Genomic DNA, 23902 nt, shown 5'->3' on the forward strand with positions numbered 1-23902 from the left:
GAGCACAGCTTGCTGTCTGAAGCATTAACCTGCCTGTCTGACACGAGGGCAGTGACAGGCAGGGAGTGTTCGGTGCAAAGGAAGGAAATGGAAGAATTAAACCCACAGAACTTCCCTGCTTTTGTTCTCTCTCCCACCCCCGCTCCTTCTCCTTGGCCGCTCTCTCTTCTTGCTGGATGCGTATGGCTTGATACTACCCAAGCAAGCTGGAAACGGGGTATATCAGCTGAAAGCAATTTACGTTGAAATCCAGCTGCCAGATTTTTCTTCATTTGTTTACTTTTAAATGCTTTTTTAAAAGCCAAAGTACACAAGGCAGCCAAATTGCTGACATGTGTGCCGGGCCGGTACCCCGCAAACGCTGCATTCTTTCATGTCCTCCTGGGCTCAAATCCACTCATGTTTATTTAAAATATGTAGAACACTTCAGCACTATTAAGGACCATGTTTTATAGTAAATGGAAAAAGATTTCCTTGCAGGCCAACGGGAGAGGAAAAGAATCGCTTCGATTCAGTGCTGCTCTGACAGCGCTCGGCCTGCTGAGCAGAGCGGGGTTTGCAAGGACAAGACTGCACTGGTAGTGCATATGTTTCAGGGACTCTTGCTCCTGTAACCAGCTCCCTTGCTCCTCGGCTCCCTGTACACGGTGATGGCACTGCTACTGCTGCAGTGAAAGACAGGAGTGTCCCGTGCTGGCTGGAATTGGGAAATATCCATCCAGGACTGCTTGGAGTGACACTTCTCACCTTCCGTCCTGCAGACAGCGAGATGTACAGCTGCCTTTCCCATCACAGAGCTGTCTGCCTGCTGATGTGCTTACTGCGGGCAGTCTGTACAGGAAAGCATTTCAAAGAGCAGGCAGCAACAAGGGCAGGGTGATGGAGCCAACACTCCTCTCCCATTGCTTGCACTGGGGAAGGAGAGCAGCACTTGGTCTGCAGCTCCCCTGGAGCGACGGGGCTGTGCCTGCCATGGCCATGCAGGGCTTCCCCTAAGACTCCTCTAATGCTCCTCACAAGGACAAAGATGAGTAAACAAGCAGAGTGCTCTGTTGGGTGGAACCACCGCATCGCACCGAGGAGCCGGGGCACAGAGGGAAGTGACATGCCCCAAGGCCACACAATGAGATAGTGACAGGCAGGAAAGGGAAGCCGGGTTGCCTGTACCCCAGTGCAGGGCTCTACCCTCTGGTCTGTGCTACTCCTGTATTGCTCCATTCTCTCCCGTTTACAACACACTGGTGTAAAAGACAGAAAACAAACACATGAAAGCCTGTAACAATAAAAAGCCCAATAACTGATAGTAAAAACTCCAGCAGCTGTAGGGAAGCCAAAAGCTTCTTGGAGGGGGTTGGATGGAAGTTGAGTTTCCCTCCCTGCTTGTATTGTATTTCTTTCCTCTGCCAAAATGTGCTTCCTGAGCCTTGGGCAGAGCTCTCTGCTGCTGACCCTCACCTTCCTCTGTTTAGCCTGGAGCACAGGCTTGCCACGAGCGCCTGAGGCCTCGCCTGGGGACAGGCAGAGCCTCCCGCTGCGTGCACATGGCCAGGGTCAGCCCTGCTGTCAGCGGCTTCCTGACAGCCCAAGCCAAGACGGGCCACACCTGACAGTATCCCGAAGGAGCAGCGGGGCAGAGCTCTGGCATAGGAGATGGATGGGGAGAGCTGGAGGCCGGTGACAGGAGCGGTGATGGGGAGGGAGATGGTTGCGATCGATGTGATTCACTTTTAAGGGCTCCATCCAGTCCTTTTCTCCCAGGGATGGGAGAGGTTCCACTCTCAGCACAGCTGTAAATGGGAGGCAGGAGAACAAAGCAGAGGTCAGCCGGTGCTCTAACCAAAGGGGTAATTCTGAGTCCATTAAAGCCACTCACTCCTGTTCGCGTGGAAGCAGAAGGCTGTGCTACTACTTCTAACTCAGGGTGACTCATAGCCCTTGACAGAGCTGCCATGCTGATTTTACAAATATGAGAGCAATGCCTCAGAGCCAGTGTTCTGTACAGTTTAACCTATCAACTTGGGAGCAGACCCATAGCTCTTTTATAAAGCTCCTCTTCCCTGTATTTTACTTCCTTTCTTGGTGCCAGAGTCGGAGCCAAAGCCGAGCATAACAAAGCAACAGGCATGGCTGTTCTTCCCAGCCCTCATTTCCCCTGGTGAGAAGGGAGAAATTAACTCAAACCCTACCAAAACAGCAAAAGCCATTTCTTGCCATTTTATGCTGCAGACCACAGCGTGAGCAAAGCGCTCACTGGAGCCATCTGCATTTGCCAGCCCAGCCAAGAGCACAGGAGCACACAGGTTGGAATCCTTTTGTTCAGGCACCTGCAATAGACAAACGTGATCTAAGCTATTCTGCAGGCAGGGAGGGCAGCAGCGATGGTGAGATGATTTGGGATGCAGGCAAGACAGGAGAGCTTCTACCTTATCAAATGCTCTCATTTATTTCCTTTGAGCCCTTATTCCTGGATCCGGTCAGGTACCGACTGTTCATGTTCCAGCAGCTTCTGCTTCTGTCCCAGCCCTGTGACAGACACAGGCAATGCAGCTCCCCTTCCTGCCTGCTCTTGCTGCATTGCTCTCGTCAAGCACAGACATCACACACACGAGGAACCTGGACCCATGCATGCTTTAGGCTTGCCAGAGCTTTTGCAACACGTGTGAGGGACTGGAGGAACTTGCTGTTGAAGCAGAAAGAAACCAAAACCAGGAGTAACCCCCATACTGCCAAGTGAGCTTGTTGCTGACCTGCCTCTGGGGTCTGAGAGGGGGTCTGGGGTCAGCATCTGCTTCTGCTTGCAGGGCTGATTTACTGCCTTAATATCCAAAATAGCACTGCAGACTTCTTGCCTCTAGTTTGCTGTTCTGTGTTTTCTCAGATCTCCTCCCTTTGCCAAAGTACTATTTGTACCACACTCGACTGTGCAGGAGGTGTCCTAGATTTAAATCGTCTCCAGCTAGAAGGGCTCACATGAAAACCATAAAATTATTAGCAGAATCACAGGGTTACGTTATTAAGACCATTTGGTAAAGTCGTGTCTATTCCTAATAAAGAGAAATAATGTGCTTTTACATGAGATTAAATATTGCAATTAACCAGCTCCCCATGTTTGCCTGTCACACACTGCTAGCACTGGCCGATTCAGAACCATCCCATCCTCTGTGGCACCAGGGATGCATCCATTCTGGATTCAGAAGAGCAAATACCATTTACACCAGGTTTTTCCAACCACCTCCACCTACTCTGGCTCTACCTTAACTTCCTTAAGTCACACCAAATGTGACTGAGGTGATCAGAACATTTTCAACCCATTTTTCTTCCTCTTCTCACTTCATCCTCCGTTCAAGAGGTTTTTTTTTAGTAGGAAAATTCAAGTTGAGACAATATTCAACTGAATTTTGTAGCAAAGACAAAAGACCTGATCAAGTTTCTATCAGAAATACTGAAATAGCCTTTGCACTTTCAGGAGGGTAAAATCTTCACACAGATGCCCAAGATCAGCTTAATGCAGCCACAAGAGGGAGTCTTAAATCTCCTCTTAATACCCAGATGGATTCTAGTTTCCAAACTCTTCTCATGCAGGAGTACACAGCACGCTTTCAAAAGGATTTTACACAGCCTGAGCTCCAAGTTTCTTCCGTAGCTTTGTAGCAGTATCCTTGTTCTGAGGCAAAGGTTCTATAGAATTATGAATCTTTGCTATAAAGATACAGGTTTTTCTTTGCTTATGAATGGGGGAAATTACTTCTCCATTGTAGAACCATATTGCAACTGAAAGCAGAGGAAGAGGAGTCCATGAATGGTTTTTGCTGAGCCAGTCTCAGCTTCCAAATGCTGGAAAGGCTCACACCTGAACTGACTCCTAGAAGTCATCCTAGGGATGATAATAGCATAACATGACATGCAACAGAATTATGAAACTCAGAGAGCTAAATAAAACCAGTAATAATCATTATAAAACCAGTAATATAATCATTATAAAGCCAGATTTGGTGGCTACAAGTAGAGGGGGAGCTGCTGTTGCACTCCTGGCCTTTTTGGCTAACAATGCACCCTCTCCAGCCCTTCTGCCTTGGGAGCTAAGCAGGACCATTTGAGATCAGGGCATGTTAAACTGCCAGATGGCTTGGAGGGGCACTTTCTCTTGAGAAGAACGCTGCTGTGCTAGAGCCACGCAACTTTGCTGCTCCAGAAATGCATGCTGCTACCTCAGAGGTTAGAAATGACACCAGGATTTTACTCTTCCCATCCACAATCCGAAAGAGCAGAGCAGGTTCTGCCTCATCTAAGTCAAGGTGTTTCAGGCTACGACGACACTGGCTCAACGTTTTGTTAATTTGACACATGTGATTAGAAGCTCTGGCAGAGGGAAGAGCCTACAACATAACAAATAACACTTCTCCCCTTGCCAGCAAAATATCTGCGTTGAATCTGTACGCATCTGCTCTCCATCTGCCAAAAACATGTCAAGATACATTCCTCAAAACCACTTTTATGGTTTTTACTCAATCTTGACATTCACTTGTTCTGAAGTTTCCAAGAAAACATTACAGCTCCAAAGGGGGCATCTACATTTGAGTAAAGCCACACAACGGTTCTGAACAGAAATGGCTGCACACAGGCACTGTCCAAAGCACCCAAAACCAAACCTCTGGCAACACTTCCTTGCAGAGATTTAGCTATGAGATAAAGACAAGAAGCGATTGTCTTGGAGAGGTTAAGGAAAGAAGTGCTCACAGCACAGCTGAATTCTGCTTGACTTTATCACTTCATTGTCCTCCTCTGCTGTTCTCTTTTGTACATCCACCTGCCCACTCCTGCTTGAAACTGGAATCTAGGCAAGCAGATGGTTAATTCTGACTTTGAAACGTGGTCAGTGCATCGTCACTGGATCAACCACTCTGACCCAAGAGGCAGTAGATTCAGCTGTCATGAAACAGATGAACAGTCTTAAACCTTTGAGGCTGCAGCATAAATCACTGGGGTTTGGGCTTTTTCGCTTACATTACTAGCCAACTTAAGGGCGGGGTTTGTAAAAGGCTCTTGTAAAAAATTGCCCCCCTATTTATGCATGTCATTCTTTTCAGAAGCGATTTAATGGGGAAAATACTCTTTAATTATGATTAGGGGCTGACTACTGGAATGCCCATGCCTGTTTATTCAAAAGCAGATGTTCAGCAGTGCAGTGTTTCATACGTTATGCTGACAATAGTAAGTTATTAGCAAAACATGGTAAGTAACATCTAAAAAGTCTTTCTGCGAGGTTGCCTAACTATTGGAGTGGGTCAGCAACAAAAGATCAGATGTGACACGTGTTAACATCCCAGAACAATTTATCCTCTACTCGACCAAACCTCATTTCACTCACTCAGCTGAATGTAATTAGACCTCAAGCTTGTCCTAATTTCAATCTCTGCAGAAAAGGGGTTATCTTTCCTCAGCAAGACGTGGCTGCTCTGAAATGCTGGCAGTGATCTGCAAGGACAAACTGCAAAGGTGCACACCATCTCCCAGGTTTAGAAGAGCTGCAAAGACAGCATGATACCTACATTAAAATGCAAACATGTATGCCATAGCACCTGCTTTGAGCTTCAGTTTAACATACCCAAGCAGAGAACAGCAAGAACCCATGAGCCACATAGGGCATGAGCTATTTTTAGATAAATGTTATACAATTTTCCCTCCAGCTCCATGGATCAGAAACATATGCTGCAGCTACAGCCCCATTACAGTTTAATCCTCCCCCAAACAAGGACATGGTAAGTCTTCAGATCCTAGTAACAGTAGGCTACTCCAGGAGCAAAGCACTATTCAAGTCTTTGTTGTGGTTCAGGCTACACAAGTCTGCCATGGTGCATGCAAAACTGCACATGGCTTTGTGAAAACAAGTTCATTTCCTTTCTTCTGACCTTTGCAATCAGGCTCTTGCTATGGGGTAAGAGTGGACAAAAGACTAGATCTGCTTCCTATGAAACATGACTCTTAGTTTCTATTTTCTACAATATCTAGGAAAGAACTGGTTTACTTCTCTATCAAAGAGAGTATCCCAGTGAAGGATCTGACGCACACCCCTCAAGTGAGGGCCTCGAGACAGAAGACAAGCCACCTTCTTACACTCCTTCATGGGATAGGAAGATGCTTTAGGAGGTATTTTTTACTTGAAGGTGTTGAAAATTTAGTGTGATTTCTCTAAGTAGCTTGTTCCCCAATAAAATGAAGGCACTAAACTAACTGCATGAGAAATGAGTATCTGTAAGTAGAAGAACCTTTGTCAGAAACAGTACTCACCTCATACATAGCAAAAGCCACAGATTCAACTAAACCCTTGTTCCAAGACAGATTTTAGGTTAAACCTACACAGGAAGAGTCCCTTGGAAAGGAATGTGTAATTATCAGTTGTGAGACTGAGGAAAGACATTAACACCTTGCTTGTTCTCAAAGCTTCCTTGACCCAAGTAGCAGTGTTCTCAATAAGTAAAGCCTCAGTTTTTGATTGACTGAGGCAGTAGTCAAAGACAGGCTACATTTATACACATCTCAGACAAGCCTGGTAGTCACTACCAAGCAATCAACATTACTAAGAGGTTCCAAAGGGCTATACAACTGCAGAGAGCACTGTGCAGAACAGGAGAATACATTTTTTAGTTGCTGCGATGTGCGAGTATGTTTAAAGAAGTCAACTGAGCCACGTAACAGTTTGGGGTTCTTTAATCATTAAAGTTATACCCAAGGTGCACTGGACAATTTACATTTGCAAGCAATACATCTTTGCACTTTAGCTACAGCATAGTCTGCCCACTTTACCAGGACCAGAAAAAGAGCCGACTGCCAAACGGAGAGGGCTTCAGGTCTCCTTCAATGGGTGGATTTGGCTCTGGTCTAGGTCTAGAGTGATAGGGATTCTCAGGCAAAGGACGGTCTGTCTTCACTTTTGTAACCTGGAAAGAACAAAGAAGAAATGATACAGCTTCTCATGGCATTAACTAGAAAAGCTGGACCGAGTCAGAAGTTAAAGAAAGGACTACCAAGAAGTACCAAACACCACTAAGGACATACTGTTGATCTGATGAGAGCTCCTATCTCCAGACTACTTCTATATAAAGGGAGGTGAGGGGCATTTCACTCATAACTACAGAGCAGTTGTACATGCGTGTGAGCTTCACTCCTGAAGTAAAGGTCTTTGTGCCAGGAAAAGAAAAAAGCAAGACTGTCATTGTCCAAGTAAAGTGCAAGTCTTCTGGGAAGGCAATCCTGGAGAATGCCAACAGTGTCTTGACTTCTATTAAATCCAGTGTCAGGCTCCTGAAATCACCTTCTAGCTGGGAGAAGAGCTGGAGACCTGTGTCTCTAAGAATGGAGAGAAGAACCTGGCTATCAAAAAGGTGTGAAGTTACCTTAGAGAGCTGTCCCAGATCAGGTCTCACCCAGCCCAACTTCTCCAGCACACAGTCATCAAACACTGCCTGCTGCTTCCGGCACCGCCGGAGCTCCTGCAGGTTGGTGTAGTCAATGCACGTCCAGTACTCAGTAAATGGCTCTGCACAGTGTGCCTTGATCTTCCTGCAAGAGACCACAGAGAAAGAAAACAGTCTGCAAATATTAGAGTTTTAATGCTTTTCTCTTACTCATTCAAACCTCAACTTGGCTTTTTTTTTTAAGTTCTCAGGAACATTTAAACTCTTCCGGGAAGTCAGCATTCGAAGCATCATTAAACAGAACTTCATACCACTACCAGTAAAATTCATGTCACTGTAGCTACAACTGGAGACAGCAATAATTTAACTAGTTATTCTTGTATTCTAATAGAAAGTACTATTCTTGCTAAGTAAACGTACGCAGCTTTTCCATATGACATCCCTGTCTTGCCAAATAAAGGGCACATTCTACAATGCTCTAATGCTTCCAAATTAATTTGATGTCTTAACTCAAGAAAAACATGCTTAGAACAGGCATTTCTGATTACCAGCTGCTACACTGGAAGTGGACACACTTTAAGTTAATTCAACCAGGCCTTTTACTGGCAACATAAGAATGTGATACTGACACAAGCCTTAGATTTACATGCTTGGTCAGAAGAGGCAAATGGGGCATGCGCTCAAGCTCTCACAGTAGTTCACCTGTGAAACAGAAGGCAGACAACTCAAAGCTTTGGTCAGTTTCCTGGATGTCACAGTACAGCTGGAAGGTGCAGGAGCAGCAAGACTTCCGTCACCTCCCCACCTTCCACTGCTAACCTAACAGAAACCTAGCCCGCTTACTCTAGAACTGAAGCCACAGAGCTTAATGTTAAAGGATAAATTAATGTATAACTAAATAAAACAGACAGGGCTTATTTACCCAAGAGTTAGAGCTTGAAAGGCAAGAACAGAGACTTTAAAGGCTGTGATGGGAATGGCACTTCGCATTAAACAGCTGCTCAAGTAACGAAGCCTGACAAGGACGCACTACAGCGGGGGAGCCCCCGAAACGCCTTCACCTTCGGGGCAGAGGGGAGGCCTGGCCGGGCTGGCTCACCTGAAGAACTCGAGCGCGCACCGGTTCACCTCCCGCCCCTCCTGCAGGCACTTCCGCGGGTCCTTCTCCTCCCAGCGGCACAGCATGAACTCCTTGTTGGGGCGGTCGCACTGCGAGCCGTAGTGGTGGGCCGCGGCCTTCAGCACGGCCGAGCTGACTTTCACCTACGGCGGGGCAGAGCGGCAATGGGCGCCGGCCGACCCCGCCGCGCTGCCCGGCACCGGGGATGGGGAGAGCAGGGCCGGGTCCCCGGTCACTCACCTCCTGCACATCGAGCTCCTCCAGCGAGGGCACCCGCAGGACGCCGGGCATGGCGGCGGCGCCGCTCTCCTTGAGCTCCCCTCAGCGCCCGGCCGGCACTGCGCATGCACCGCATGCGCGGAGGCTACGGGGGGGGCGGAGCCCCGTTGGCGGCGGCGTTGCCGTGGTGACCGCGCGGCGGGGCCGGGCCGGGCCGGGCCGGGCCGCCATGGAGGTGTCTGACGGGCGGTACACCGGGGCCACCGTGCGCGGCAGGTAGGGCCGGCGGGCAGCGGGGCAGCGGGGCTGCCCGGCCCGGCCTCCGCAACCACCGTCTGTGTTCCAGGATGGAGGGACCGGGCAGCTACACGCTGCCCACGGGCACCGAGTACCGGGGGACGCTCAAGGACGGGATGTTTGACGGCGAGGGAGAGCTGCTGTTCCCCAACGGCGGCGTGTACCGGGCGGTCTGGCACCGCGGGGTGCCCACGCAGGTACCCCGAGGGCACCTCGGCCCATCCCGAGGGGGAGCACTGGTGGGGAGCGGCCCCGCTGCATGGGGAGGTTTTGGGGTGAAATAAGCGGATTTCTGAACCATGCTGATTTTTTTTTTCACCCCTCGGTGGCCTCTGGCACTCAAAGGTGCGAGGGGAGGCTGCTGGTGGGCAGGCAGAGGCAGCCCCCAGCGCTCCTTAAACCCCAGCTGACCCGTGCACTCGGCTAAGGCACAGTTTTGGCAGCGGGAAGACTGGTGGTGTTTGTGCTCCATCCATCCATCATGTTTATTAACTCAGTGCTTGAACGTGTTTTGCAGGGGAAATACACTTTTGCAGATGGTCTCGAATACAGAGATAAAAAATGGCATTACTGTGATGGCTACGACAGAAGATTTTACACAGAAATCTGCTCTGGTCTCATAGAACCAGGTACTGAGTTGCGTTTGCGATCCTAAGAGTCTGGAAGGAATTAAACTAACAACTTTGCTTAAGAAAGATTAATTCGGCTACATGAGTAACATGGAGCAGAAACGCTCTGGCTAATTTCAGGACCCGACTGTATGACGCTGCCAGAACCTTCCATGCGGTGCAGGATGCAGCACTGCGCCCGCAGCGTGGTCTCCTCTGCAGCAATGACCCACAGGACAGGGCTTTGTTATCTACATCTATTAACCCCTTTATACATTTCACCTTCACTGTATTAGCAGTGGGTTTTCAATACAGACAAGTTGAACAAAAGCACCTAGTTCACATCCAGGACATCAAATAAAGCTTGAATGCATCTGTCCCACGTAGCTGTATAGTAGATACCAAAATCAGCATTTCTGTACAGTCTATTTTTTGCCAAAGACACTCAGAATATTACTATCTTTCTGTAGTCAGAAGGTGAAGAGATTTATAAGGACCAAGTGAGTAAAATTTGTAACGTAATGCATAAAATACTCTTCCTTATACATAGAATATTTTAGTGATTACATGTAGTTCTCTGCGGCCAGCACAACTCTCCTGGCCCCGGTTTGGAGTTTGGGGTCATATCTGTTGCTGTTAGCTTAGTGATACCATTTTATCACGCACTTTTGCTGCATGCAGTTTTCCATCTTTATTTTCTCCCTATGCAAAATTGGCAAAATGTTTTCTAAAGGTTATTGTAAGGTGACTGCATAATTGTTGCAGCAAATGGCGCAGAGATCAGTGTTGGTTATCTTGACCAAAAGGCACAAATGAAAAAGGAAGGGGAAAAATAAAAGCAGAATAAAGCAAACCCTTTCTTCTTCTTTTTACTTTTTCCAGATATTTCTCAGCTTACAAATCTGGATCCTCCCCCAGAAATCCCCAAAGGCTGTTACGACTGTGGTGATGGATTCTATAATCCTGAAACCAGAGTTGTTGTCGACTACAAATTCAGGTTTCTGAGAAACGCAGGTATGATTAACGTCTTTTGCAAGGTAAACTAAGATGAGTTTACTTGCCATGGCTTCTAGGATGCATGAGTAAAGCTAAGCTACAACATAAAAAAGTCCATGATTTGGTTCTGTTATCACTGAACTAAAATATTTTTACCTATTTACTTTTGTCAGCTACATGTGCATCCCCAGAGTTGTATAAATCATGGTCTGCAAAATTACAATGAGGTATTCCCAAGCAGATATGAATAAATATATTTTATGACTGTTTGGTATGTGAATCTCAGAAGATTTTCAACCTCTTCCATTACGATCTCAAGTAAGGGAGTGGTTGTAAGGTGTACATCATTGATCCTGAAAGCTAATAAACTGTTGTGAACCAGCAAAGTGCTTAAGCATGTGGTTATCTCTGCATGTTAGAATAGCCCATTTTATTGAAATGAGCCTTAGGGCTATGGTGAAATAGCCCCAAAGGGCTTTCCCAAGGAAACTTCCTTGAAGAGCTGTGTTTTGAGTAAAGTCTGGCGAATACTGGGTCTCATGGACAGAGTCCCCAAATTAATAATCCTTGGGAAAAATTAGTCCTCATCAAGCCAAAAGAGAATCTCTTCGAATTAAAACCACACAGAAGACCCCAAAACAGTTGACACTGGGATAACTCAGAAAATGTAACTTGACCTGAAACAAACATTTGTGTTCTGGCTATTTAACCCTGGAGTTCATCACCTTCTTTTTTAATAGAAATTATTTCTGAAAACAACTCCTCACCCCACTTCTTTTCCCCAAAAATGTTTAAATTGCAAGACCCATTTTTTCTAGAAGTCAAAACATCTCATTTTTCACTGTGCCACAGTTTAACAGTTTTGTTGCTTGGAAATGCCATTTTTCAGCAAATTTACTATTTGTTGAAGAGAATTCTGCTCAGCTCTACTTTGAAGAGCTCTTATAAGTATGCACTGTGATATTGGAGGAGGGAAGTGAAGGGGGGGGGTTAAATGAATTGAAGATACCATCTGCTATAAAATATACCCTGTGATACATGGCCTGTTTTATAAACGTTGAATAAAAACTGATCTAGATTATTACAAATGGCATTGATCCAAAATACCGGAATGCTGTGGGCCTACTGATGAGGAAGATAAGCAACATGCTTTCCAAAAACACAGGAACCTACACAGATTAGTACAGGAGGGAACGCCTTGGAATTCAATTTATTGTTTTTTAATCTGTTCTTTGAACTCATTGTCCTTCACGACATTTATCTCAGACCCTACAATTTATATCCATCAATATTCACTGAGCCCAGCGGCGCAGCGTGCAGTCTGACGGAGTCGTTGGAGATGTGCTTTGTGTGGCCGTTCCATTGAGAGCCCTGTACACAAAGTTAAACTTTGTGTTGATGTGAGTGTGAAGAAGGAATGTGTCGTGGAGGCCAGACCCTTCCTCTCAAGAGCATGAACACAATTGAAACACCCGGCACTTGTTCAACATCAGAGGAACTCTGACCGCCCCAGGAGAGATGATTCAGGGCACAAGGCCACTGCAGTGAAGAGAAAAAAATATAGTTAAAAAACCCCAGCTGTAAGCAGAAGAAACTGAGGAAGAGGCTGGGATGACAGGGAACAGATCCAGAATTACTCCATTATAGGTTGGGCAGGAAGGAGCAGGAAAACCTCCAGGCTTCCAGCCAAGTCTTGAAAGCATCAAAAGCAGATGGTAGGAAGCATTCAGGAAGTTCTTACAACAGCTTGACAGGTTTACCAAAATGACACTATCTTCCTCAGGTCTGGCAGCAGGCTTTCAGACTACTCCAGTTCTCACCTTTCACCCTGGCCCTATTATGAAGCGGTTTCTGATTGTTTCTTGGCTGTTTGTGAAGGAGGGCGAGGAAGAGCTCCACGTAGAGCCTTGGCACTGACTTGCCTCCAAACTGGCAGCATCCAGGTACCATTCCAGAAGAGAAGAAAACAGACGCCATTTGAAACTACTGAGTTTGCTTCCACCACTTCTTTGTCAAGATGAGTGGATGGAGAGTGCCACAGAGGCTCCCGACAAATTTGGCAAGCCTTGCGTTTCACTAGCATGGAGGTCTGATACTCATTTACTGAAAGAGCTCTTGCAGTTAAAGCAGTGCAAAGGCCTATCATGAAAACATAATCAGGCCCAGGGAACGAAATGACAGCAACAGTTTTGTTCTACGTTTTTATCTAGCAAAGTTTTCCAAAATCTCATCACAATCTTGCAGTTATTGCCCCGTCCCTAAACCTCTGTTTCCTCAGGGATGCTCAAATTTCTCTCCATTCTCCATGTGTTCTTCCATCTTTTCTTTCCTTCCAGTATTGCGGAGTACGCAAAATTGGACACATAAATAAGAATGTGAATGCTCATTTGTAAGGAGATACCTTGTTTATTTTGAACAGATACTGGGCCTAGACTCCTGTTTCACTAGGAATATTACTTCTTTATTTCTTTTCCAGAAATAGGACTCCTGGCACCTTTGTAACAGAGTTTGGTCAATAGAAAGATGGGAAGATGTCCCAATTTTCCACTGAAAGTAGAAAATATATGAGGTTATGTTTAATGCAAAGCAGGGAGGTACAAGAAAATCTGTGACATTCAGGTTTTAGGACTTCCAAACATCAGAGAAGCCCATAGCTTTCAAAGAGAAAATACCATCAGAAAGAGAAATTTTGTCATACTGAGATGGAAAAGGTTATAGGAGATTGCCTGGGTCATCTCTCCTTTGATGAAAAGCAAAGATGCTTCTGATGAAAATTGCCTTATTTCTCCTGTGGTTAACTCATTCGAAAGAATGAGTTAAATAATATAAAATATGCTTTTGCTCTTTCTAATAGGAGAATATTTGGGCTACTATTTTCATATTCCATCTTCAGGTTTAATTAATGTGTGTACGGTGCATAGGGAATCTTTCTATACTTCAGTCAGTATTTCCTCCTGAAATATATGCATCTCTTCATATAACATCAAGATCAGGAAGACACAAAGCCTGCTGTTACCCTAAAAGCTCAGTCAGGTAACTGAATTAACATGCATGTTACTAAGAGCAGGATTAGGCCCAGAGAACCAGGACAAGTATTTTACACAGAGGAGAGGTTTTGGTGTTGCTGCAATCCCAAACGAGCCAGCAATCAGTTTAGGATTTCTTCAAGCCTGAAAGTCTTGTAAAAAGCAGCAGGAAAAATCCTGCTGCTTCGGGAATCATTATGAGCTGAAAAGGTCAAGATTCAAGAACATTATTTTATTACAGTTTAGAAAAGTCTGGGATTAGAACGTCTGAGGTTCCTTGGTTGAGGCTGACCCAACTCCACAGGCAAGGTTGCAAAGCCATTTCAATTCGAAGCCTGAGCAATCACAGACTTACAATTGCCTCACATTGTTACCTTGGGATGAAGGTTCTCATGCTTGGTCTGAAAGAATTTAGAAGCAAAATGTTCTTGAGAGTTGGCGGCGATGTATTCATCCATTTCAGGTTTATCCAAGTATGCAAATCCATGAGAAAAACCTACATTTAGCCCTTATTTTTGTCTCACAACTCAGATCTGACTTGCACCAATTGCTTTGGGGAGATGTAGACTTTGACTTGTCTGAAAAATGTAGCTGAGAAACAGAGCCATAACCACTCAATAATTACGCAGGGTAATATTTCTGTACCTACCCTTATGTACCCCAAACACATGCAGATGTTTGCTTGCTCTTTCTCATAAACTACTGCAGAATTGGGTGTGGGATGAGGAGCTGGCAATTTTTCAGGCCTGGAGTATTTCTGGAAAAAAGACAGCAAGTTTAACTTAAAGTCGACTGTGGTGCAGGAAAAAAAGATTGACTGCACTCAGGGATCATGCACGGAGCTTTATTCCCTGTTCTTCTTTGAAATTGCCCATTCTGATGATGGAGGGAGTGGATGAACAGTCTGATTCCAGGCTAGTCCCTAGTCATTGCCTAAGAATGTGAGAGTTGTTTTGGCAGATACCCTTAGCAATGGAGAGGAAAGCCCCAGCAATACACATACAGAGGGAATATAGTATTTTTGTTCAAATGAATTTAGCTTCCCATAGATTTAAATGTCTACTTATAACGCAGGACCATTTAATCTTTTGTACATTTGTTTCTTTTTTATTTGACTTAAGATACTGAATTTAGATGAGGCTTAGTTCCTACATATTGAAACTCTTAAAAGCTCTTCAAATAATTGTTCTTTGGATACTTGTTAAGCTAAAGAAATCAGTTTTGATCGGCAGTAAAAGTTCATGCTATTTTAAGTGCAATGCTATAGCTATTTTCTGTTGTATATTTAATCATTTTGAATTATATGTCGTGTAAAAGATTTTAGCTCTGGGGCATTTGCCAGATGGCTGATTCTGCATTTCACACAACAAAAGAAATAATGTTTGTGTAAAGCTCTTAAAAATAGTTGGTAATCAGTATATTCTACAACGAATAGGATCCAGACCTGTTTGGAAAAAAACCCCAGCTTTTGCAGAAATTAATTTAGAGGATTTGGTCTCTACCTCTGGGCTCTGAACAAAACAAATTGTGTCCATTGTTTGCTGATTTTTTTTAACATTTCACAAGTTAACCGAATTGTAAATTTCACTCATTTTTATGTTAAATGCTGTTTATTGCAATCCATTGATCTTTTCCTCTTTACTTGGGCTGACAAACTTATTTCTCAATACAGGGTTTTGTAAAATGGAAAGCCAATACTACTCTCCATTTACACAGTAGAGCATATGAATGTGAGTAGTCCTTTGCTTTTCTTGCATCAGCAGGAGTGCTGGTCCTTTTTACTGCTAACTCCTCTTGCTGGCCTCTTAGATTCCTCCAAAATACCACTGCAAAAAACACTTTCTCTCTATGCCATGGCACTCAGCTTGTTTTGTTTGCCCACAAGGCTCTACACATGCGCAAACAAATTCACCTTTTGCTCTTGTCTCCTCCATCTTCCATAGTCTTTTTTCTCTTGTGTCTAGTCCCAGGACATAGGGTTTTCCCCACATTCCCACAATTCCATTTTTCTGACACTTGCTTTCCATGCTCACTGCTTCTATGATAGAAGATTTGAAAAATATGACATTAAGAGGAAGGTCAGAAACTGTATTATAGCTCTTTCCCGTGGAGCTCCAAGTGTTGCTCATCTATCTCTTCCTGTATTTTAGTCAGCTTTTATCCTGATGTGAGCACTTTGGACCTAAATCTTCTCCAATGCTCAACAACTAAATCAGTTCAAGAGGCAAATCTTAGGAGGAGAAGAGGCAGAACATGAGAAAGTATCAAACTGAGGACTGCTGAGTGGGCAAGGCAAATACATGAGTATGTGTCAGTGAAGTGAAAGATGGCATAAGGAAATTGTGCCTACTTAACAGAAAGGGAAGATCCCAGACTCCTACGAGAAGCTCCATGTCTATCGTTACTCTTCCCTAAACACTTTTTAAAATGTTGGACCAATTCTCCTACCCATCATATGCTCTTTTCTTATATTTTTATATAGGAATGTGTTAAGATCGGGCACATTTTGAATACCATTGCAAATCAAAGTCTGCTCAGGTGACAGAGTTGGGGATTTCTCATCCATGTAACCATTTGGCTTACGTGTTTTAACATAAAATACACTCAATTCAGTAAAACAGATTATGAACCAATACAATTTATGGCCAAGACTATAGCCAACATGGATAATTTTAATAGGTGCATCATGATGTAAGTTACTACAGTGGTTTCAGTAGCTATAGCTTTTGCAGATATACTGTTCCTTGTGGTTTCCTGGTCTTAAAATACATATCACTTTGAAAACTCTGAAAGTTTCAGTTCCAAATTGTGGCATGCCAAGAATAACAACTTTGTTTGCGTGCTTGCCATCCTATTGTGAATCCATTAAATAGGTTATGCACAAGTCTTATAGGCGCTATACAGTTCATGTGAAAACAAGTTTTACAAGAGATGGAAAGTTCATTTGGGGGCCATTTTGGAATCACAGTAATTAAAAGTAAATGGAAGGGTGCGAATTTGTGGGTGGAAGCAAAGGTTAATTGAAAACACATTTTCCATTTTCTTGCCAGCCTTGATGTTGGTGGGGTCAGGTGCAGTAAGGAAAGTGGTGCTAGGGACCCGGAGGGGACAGTGGAAATGGAAGGGGTGTGCCAGGCAGAATCCATGGCTGAGATGCTGTCACATGTGATTGTAATTGTGTAGTGGAAGAACATGATAAACTGCACCGCGGGTGATGGGAGGAGTCAGGCATGCGAAAGAATTAAATGATATTGTTGTTTACAATGGTCTGCGTGCACTGGGCCCTCTGCAAACAGAAAGGAAACCCAGCTCTTGTTCAAGGATTGTCTATTGTAAACACACCCTCTTGCAAACCATAGTCATGGAAAGCTGCTCTTACCACACAGCCGTGTCCTCAGGGTACGCCGGAGCTGCCAGCCTCTGATTGTCCCAGGGGAGGCACATACCAGGGCACATCTACTTCCCTTCTTGCTCACATGGCCTTTAACAAAAGCAAGGGTGAAGGAAGGGACGATGCCTACTCCATCTGGTCCCAACTTGCCTTTGGGCAGAGTAGGGATCCAAGGATCTGAATTTTGGAGTGAATTAGGGCGTGCATCAGCTCTTCAGTGTAGACAAAGCCTTTAAGACACTAGGAGCACATACAGCTACAAAGTGGGGTACAAAGACCTAACACAGAGCCAGACAAGGATTTTAAGGTGAACAATGAAGGCTTTTTCTCTGTGCAAGCCACCAAGTATTCCAATTTCAATGCAGCACATCTTCCTATGCACCTCTAGGTGGTTTCCTGGGAAAGAACTAGTTAAGAGGGCAAATCCAGAAGCCTATATGACAATACTGCTGTTTGCTGATAGTCTCCACTCTGCATCATGGCAGACACCTAAACATGCAGTCCTAAGGGGTCTGTCACAGCTGAGGTTTCCATAAGCAACACAGAAATGCAATAGCTAGAAGCAAGTAATTCTGAACTTTGCAATATGCATTCAATATAGGAAGATTAAATGCACCTAAATTACAGTGTATTTTCAAGCCATCCCTTGGAAGCACCCTGAAGCGAGCCCACCCTGGATTTTCAGCTGTTTCTAATCCCATCTGAGAGATAAATCTGGACTGTGCAGTTGGGGAAGTCTCTTCTGCCACTACTTTTAGACTGAACATTGAAAACCAGACAAGTAGTTTCATTTTGTTGAGACGCTGAGCAGAAATCCGCTGATTTAAGTGGGCTGCAGTTTGGGCTCACTATGGAATACACATTACAGCGTGTTTGACAGACACCTGTTTGGACTCGGCTGGCATTTGGAGTTTCCCCTAAAGCCAACCAAAACAAGGAAGGAACTTGCAAAGCAATTATTTGGTAAGAAGATTTTGAAGTGAGCTACTGGCAGGGACACAGTGTGACCAACAGATTTCGTTGGGTCTTATTTGCCTGAAGAGACTCCAGCCACACTGACCTGCTGACTGCATAGACAGTGTCCAGCAGAAGGTCAGCAGGACTTGCACCACTGGCTGTCATCTGCTGTGGGCTGATGACTGGGGGTCAGTCATGGAGGTGGCTACTAGGGTTGGCTCCATATGTCTCTCCCTGCTCAAAGCAGCCTGAATCAATCACAGAAATAAAAGAGAAGCTCTCCCAGTTTGGGCTGAGGATCTGACCCACAATATTCAAAGTGTATTTTTGTGGGTGCTAGAAAACTGACTTGGTTTAGACTGAGACACAAGAAAACAGTTCAGAAGAACCAGTCAATACTCACATGTATTCCAACAGCTCATCTGTGCAGATCTCTCACTGTTTCAAGATTCCAATGATATGTGATTATAATAATTAATATTTCACTAACTTTGGAAGAAATAACATTTACTGAACAGGGATACACCAGATTGCAATAACATTTTCAGATAAAGCTTTCTCTTCTTTACCTTCAAATACCACCATGGTTTAGTCCTGTTTCAGCAAAGTCTGTTCCATGGGTGTTTATTCTACCGAGGAAAATCTCTATAAATGGGTAAACTTTGAAAGATAAATACACTGACACAGAATTCAGCACACAACATGAAGTACCCCATAGCACCTAATTGTGCACAGGGGGATAATTTACCACTGATTAAAGAGTTCGTATTCTTTATTTTTTTTCCCCAAATCTTTTTTAAAGGGAAAATTACTCGTGAAGGTGAAGATGTGCTCAGACAATCATATTAACATATTCAAACAATTGCAATTTGCAAAATAGTAATTACAACTCGCTATCTGGTAGCATTAATCAAACTTCAAGGTTTAATTCCATTTTAAATATTGATGAAATGTGATTCTCCAATCTAACCCTGGTGTTGCAGGGTTATGGAAGCAGCCAGTGACAGAAAAAGAGGAACATGTTGTTAACAAGCAGCTGCCACAAAGAAGGATCGGCATCTGTGATTTAAATTGTTAGCTGCACAGTCAGGTAGAGTGTAAAAAGGGTAGTCAAGAGGCTGTTAAGTCCATTGCTGCCAATTACTAACAATCAGGGAGGAGCTTTAAGACTTGTTCAGTACAATAAACCCAGTTTGTCTTGTTTCAGGGGTTACTACTGAAGAGGTTGCAGCTGCACTGATTCAAATAGCCCTAAAACTACAGTAATTATCAACCAGTCTTCTTTAGTGTAGCAAAAGTATGTTTTACCATAGCTTAACTCTTTACATTCTAATATTTCCCTGCCTCTTCTCACATAGCCAGCCCTGGAGCCACTCTCATCTCTGGGTTTGTGGTTCTCGCTATGCTGGATCAATTCTTTGATTTCCCTTCACCTAGAGCAAGGACCAGTCACACGGGATGCCAGGTTGGATGGCAGCTCTAGGGATTTGCTCTAGGTTGGTTTTTGGGGGGATATTGACTCATTGCATCTATTTTCCCTTTTCATACAAAGTTGATATTCATACAGCTCATTCAGTTCTTGCATCTGATTACGCCACATGCAAGTTAAGCAGTGCTTATGAACATGGATTTAATTTGCATGGGATCAGATCACTGCATGAACCACGATGTTTTGGGATGTGTCTGGGGAGGCTAAAATCCTTAGAGCAACCTGACTTGTGTGCTTGCCTAGGAGACCATGAAAGTGCAGGAGGGAACACTCTGGGCAAACCAGGGATATGAAGCCAAGTTAGCACCTACCTTTCTTAGTGCTTATACCCTTGATGCTCACTCAGCTAAGTAGAGTTGTCGTTAGGAAGGCAGGGCTGATTATTTCTAGTACTCAGGTGAGCCACATATATCTGTACCCAAATACAAGTAGAAAGTAGTGATTTATGGCATTGTGTCAGTTTTGTTTATTCCTCCACCATGGCAGAAATAGACAAAAGTTTCATTTTCATGCAATTCTATGCAAGATAAACTATTTTTTTATCTTGCAGATAAACTATTTTTTTAGTTAAGGTGATTCCAGCTAAAATCACAGCGCTTCCCAGGCTGGACAGTATCTATTATAGCCGAGGCTCATGTGATCACGTTGTTACAAAGCTGGAACACCTAGTGCATAGAACAAAAGCCAGCACATTGATTATGGCTTTGATGTTGTTTTAAGGAAGCTTAAGGACCACATTTGCATTCCCGCTGCAGCCCTCTGTGGAATCTCTGCCTCTGTAACGATTGCGTGGTCTCTAAGCCTCAGTGCTCGTCCTTTTAATTTCTCTTTTAGCATATTTATCAGCATTTATTTCCTCTCTTATTTCACCCAAATAAGAAATGTGCCATTAACAGGGTATTTTGTCATGGACCCATTGATTCTTTGGAATAGGGAATAAAAAAAGAGATCATGTCAGTGAAACACAGAAAGAGCTGAACTTGACTATTCTATCTGAATGGTGACCATTTTTCAGTCATTAAAGCAAGCCTACAGGCTGAGCTGCTGGAACAATGGCAGCACAAGTGCATTCTCCAACCCGTTCACAGTCTCTGGGGTGCTGCTCAAAAGGTGGGCGCTCAGCACCAAACCCAGCTCTTGCAAGCCAGCATCCTTGAGTGGGGAATGAGAAGAGGGTCAGTCGGCACAAGCAAGCACTTTGTCTGGAAACCAGTGGCTGCATGCAAAGAGCAAACTGGAGAGCAGGCACTTAGGGAAAACCTCCTCTGATTTACCAACCTTTCTGCTTACTGCTTGTCAAGGGTGGCAGAGAAGTGCTGCCATTCAGACAAGGGATAAATGCTTTGGCACAGGCTGCTTTCACCAGGATGCCAGGAGAGCTGCCTGTGAGCAGCACCTCACGAGAAGCAAAGGCATGCACTCAACTCAGGAATGAGAGAAAGGGGAGGGTAGCATGAAGAACAAAAAGGAATCAAAAAAGCCAAGACCAAGCTGACTTGATTCAAACCCCACTGCAACCAATGAGATTAACCTCTAAACTTAAGGATTTGTGCATCAGACCTAATTTATCACATGCTCTTCTATGGACTTTCACTTCTTCAATAGCACAACTTCATTCCCAGAACCCTTCTACCATTTGCATTTCAAATGCTCCTGTGTCGCTTTAACATAAAGGTACAACTGCACAGTCAAAAGATCTCCATGAAAATGTGACTCCTTACAAGCAACATGCTTCTTGCTCCATCTTTTTGGACCTACCTAAGCAGGGTGCTCAGTGCAGGGCACTGTGTAAATAAAGGAGATTATGCACTATGGCAAGCAATGCCCACAGTACCAGAGTTACAAACCCCTTGGCTCCATCCTTATTGCAATCATTCTGTTCTTTCAGGTAATAAGGGCTTCTACAAACCCCTTAAAATTTAGATGGAAGCAGGTTAGGGACATGCATCACAAGCAGTTGATATGAATTTGTTAAGACAGTGGTACACACAAGAAGCAGCTCTAACATATTTCATTTATGTAAAAATGAATACAGGTGTTGTTTTAAGTAATGCTTTGATTTGGTTTTTGAAGGCTTTTGAAGTTTTGTTTTTCCTGGTCTGCTACACAAATCTCTTTTCTCCTACACAGACACAAAATGAAAGGCTGCAGAATGCTTAAATCTCTGGATTTAAAAGCCACAACTTAACATGTACCAAGTTATTACTTGTAATCATACACAAAATTTCTGTTCAGACTTTGCTGGACACTTGTTCTTGTCTACATTGTCTTTGATTTTTTTTTTCTCTTCCCACACTGTCATTATGCTCTGACAATAAACATGACAGCCATGAATACTAACAAGGGACACAGAAGATGGTCTAACATACATCTATCAGCCACTGTATCCGCTTATCGATACCTGTCATGAAGTACATGTCAAAACAGCATTGAAAGAAAAGCTGGAAAACCAAGGGTTTGACTTCACCATCACCTTTCATAAACTGACAAGCAACACAGACATGGTATTTAAAGCATGTGTATCTTCATTTCTGATAGTTTCAACACATCTCCTGCACATCTCCAGCCAAAATACCCCAAAATCCAATCTACTCATGTAAATCTCAGTTTCACCCAAGCTATTCATATCAGACAAACAACCTGAGTCATTGCCATAGATCCAGTACCTCCTGCCTTGACAAATTCCAACACAACAGCACACCATATTTTAGAGAAATAAAGCAATGGGTTCTAAGAGATGCCAATGGCTAAAAATGGATTTATTTCACAAGAAAAAAATTGTTGGAGCTGGGCCCTACTGCTGCAAAGAGCAGATCTGACATGGTGATATCTGACATTCTCTTTATCTCCATTTTAGATAATGAGGAGCATGAATGGATCATTCAGACCTGCCGACAAGCTTGGGATGAGACAAGTGAGCATCAACCAAAACCATGAAAACAGTTTTTGCTAGCTGACAATATTCCCAAGCAGGTAATCTGATTCACAATAAATCTCCTTTGTCCTCGTGGATTTGTCTCCCCCTTTCCCTCCACAGGGATATAATCTTTCTGTCATCTTTGTCAGCACAAACAAAACTGGAAATAATCATTTAATCAGTCATGCTGAGAAAAATCCATGGAAAAAAAGCAGACTGTACTCACACTAATATTCCTGCATGTAGTGTAGTATATATAAACCTTATTAAGCCTGAAAACAATTTGTTAAAGAGTGTGCCTGGATTCAGTGTTGAAGTCATTCAAATCCATCTTAATCAACATTATTTCCCCAGATTTTAGTTAGCTGTCCTGGTGAATTCCTTTCCTCTCTTTTTGCTCAGTACTTGGATATTGATTGATCATTGTAATAATGTACACCAGAGGTATTCTTTAATGACTGGTTTGCTAACTAGGAAATTATATCCATTTACTACGAACATTTGTTGAACTCTCCTGAAGCCAGAGTTTAACAAAATAATAAAAGAGGAAAACTGGGTGGGTTGCTGCTTGATTAGTAAGCCAGAAAGTATTTAAAAAAAAATAAAATGGAATTACATCATTTTCTGGATGTAAGTGCCAGCACTTCTACTTGCATTAACTTTATTTATTACACAAATAAGACATTTACAAAGCACAACATTAAAAGTATGTAACAAAACAGACATTGGTTTTACAAAAAAGTGCTTACAATTTAGTTTTACTTCTTTTAAAATAAATATTAGTCTTGACTGTCCACTCATTCAGAGAAATTTCTTGTTTAACCATTGTAGCCAAGACATGCAGAATTGCAACATGCTACAACAAAATGATTGGCAGATGAGATAAAACTGACGTGTCTATAGTTGGCATCCTACAGATGTATCACTGATAGTAGTGCAGGATTGGTTCCCACTCCCCCATCCCTACTAAGAAGTTGTGTAAGCACCTTTAGCTCGGGTATTGGGGTTAACCAGCATGAGCCAAAACCAAAAAGAACTGGTAATAAAACTGTAAACCATTCCACTTTCAGACCCTCGCCTTATTTAGTTACCGCATTAAACTCGAGTGAAAAGCCTTCACTGGCTATCTTCATTGGATTTGTTTCTGCAAAAGGTTTTGAAATAGCAACTGGAAAAGTTTAGTCCGTGGAGTCTGCATCGCTGCACCAGAACCCATTTGGCAATTACTGAATAAACTAAGAAAATGAGAATGAGTTTCATTTTATTTGTGGGGTTTTTTTCTTTTTTAATCTACAGACAGGAGATGAATGCAAATGACCTGAGATAAGGTTTGGTTCAGTGGCAACAGTCAGTGTGAAATATGTTGTGAAACAATGTATTGAATAAATTAGAGGATTTCTTACATTCTTGGTACAGTTGAGTATTTTCCATACACATAATTAGCTCTAAAACTGCACAAGCTGAATT

General features: G+C 43.5%; 2 protein-coding genes and 1 long non-coding RNA gene across 4 annotated transcripts; 1 reads left to right on the plus strand and 2 right to left on the minus strand.

The window, feature by feature from the left end:
• Window positions 1-6690: 6690 nt before the first annotated feature.
• On the minus strand, window positions 6691-8928 carry NDUFA8 (NADH:ubiquinone oxidoreductase subunit A8). Its single transcript, XM_062641389.1, has 4 exons — window positions 8776-8928; window positions 8515-8678; window positions 7395-7560; window positions 6691-6938 (listed from the first exon to the last, which is right to left on the minus strand). Exons 1-4 carry the CDS (start codon window positions 8824-8826, stop codon window positions 6801-6803), a joined length of 519 nt encoding a protein of 172 aa, XP_062497373.1. The 5' UTR covers window positions 8827-8928; the 3' UTR covers window positions 6691-6800.
• A 14-nt stretch (window positions 8929-8942) lies between these two features.
• On the plus strand, window positions 8943-23839 carry MORN5 (MORN repeat containing 5). Of its 2 annotated transcripts, XM_062641390.1 has the most exons (6): window positions 8943-9030; window positions 9101-9248; window positions 9569-9680; window positions 10542-10673; window positions 22376-22491; window positions 23267-23839. In XM_062641390.1, exons 1-5 carry the CDS (start codon window positions 8984-8986, stop codon window positions 22453-22455), a joined length of 519 nt encoding a protein of 172 aa, XP_062497374.1. In that variant the 5' UTR covers window positions 8943-8983; the 3' UTR covers window positions 22456-22491; window positions 23267-23839. The 2 variants fall into 2 exon arrangements, with proteins under 2 accessions (XP_062497374.1, XP_062497375.1); XM_062641391.1 differs by lacking the exons at window positions 22376-22491; window positions 23267-23839 and adding an exon at window positions 15354-15673.
• Window positions 9509-15415, minus strand: LOC134175422 (uncharacterized). The gene is made up of 2 exons (XR_009969007.1): window positions 12293-15415; window positions 9509-12194 (listed from the first exon to the last, which is right to left on the minus strand). It is a non-coding gene; the product is annotated as an uncharacterized LOC134175422 (long non-coding RNA).
• Window positions 23840-23902: the final 63 nt, after the last annotated feature.

The sequence above is a fragment of the Pezoporus occidentalis genome, unplaced genomic scaffold (assembly GCF_034315485.1).
Source record: "Pezoporus occidentalis ecotype Australia unplaced genomic scaffold, CSIRO_AGI_Poc_V1 ctg68, whole genome shotgun sequence".
Lineage (NCBI taxonomy): Eukaryota > Metazoa > Chordata > Aves > Psittaciformes > Psittacidae > Pezoporus > Pezoporus occidentalis.

Bases quoted from the DNA above. Each gene is read 5' to 3' on its own strand.
- NDUFA8 (XM_062641389.1), bottom strand. From the start codon at position 8,826: ATGCCCGGCGTCCTGCGGGTGCCCTCGCTGGAGGAGCTCGATGTGCAG. The intron at 7,561-8,514 runs GTGAGCCAGCCC...GGTCTCTTGCAG, and splicing joins TGCGCGCTCGAGTTCTTCAG to GAAGATCAAGGCACACTGTG. The intron at 6,939-7,394 runs GTAACTTCACAC...TGTTCTTTCCAG, and splicing joins ATCTGGGACAGCTCTCTAAG to GTTACAAAAGTGAAGACAGA.
- MORN5 (XM_062641390.1), top strand. From the start codon at position 8,984: ATGGAGGTGTCTGACGGGCGGTACACCGGGGCCACCGTGCGCGGCAG. The intron at 9,031-9,100 runs GTAGGGCCGGCG...TCTGTGTTCCAG, and splicing joins GGGGCCACCGTGCGCGGCAG to GATGGAGGGACCGGGCAGCT. The intron at 10,674-22,375 runs GTATGATTAACG...TCTCCATTTTAG, and splicing joins CAGGTTTCTGAGAAACGCAG to ATAATGAGGAGCATGAATGG.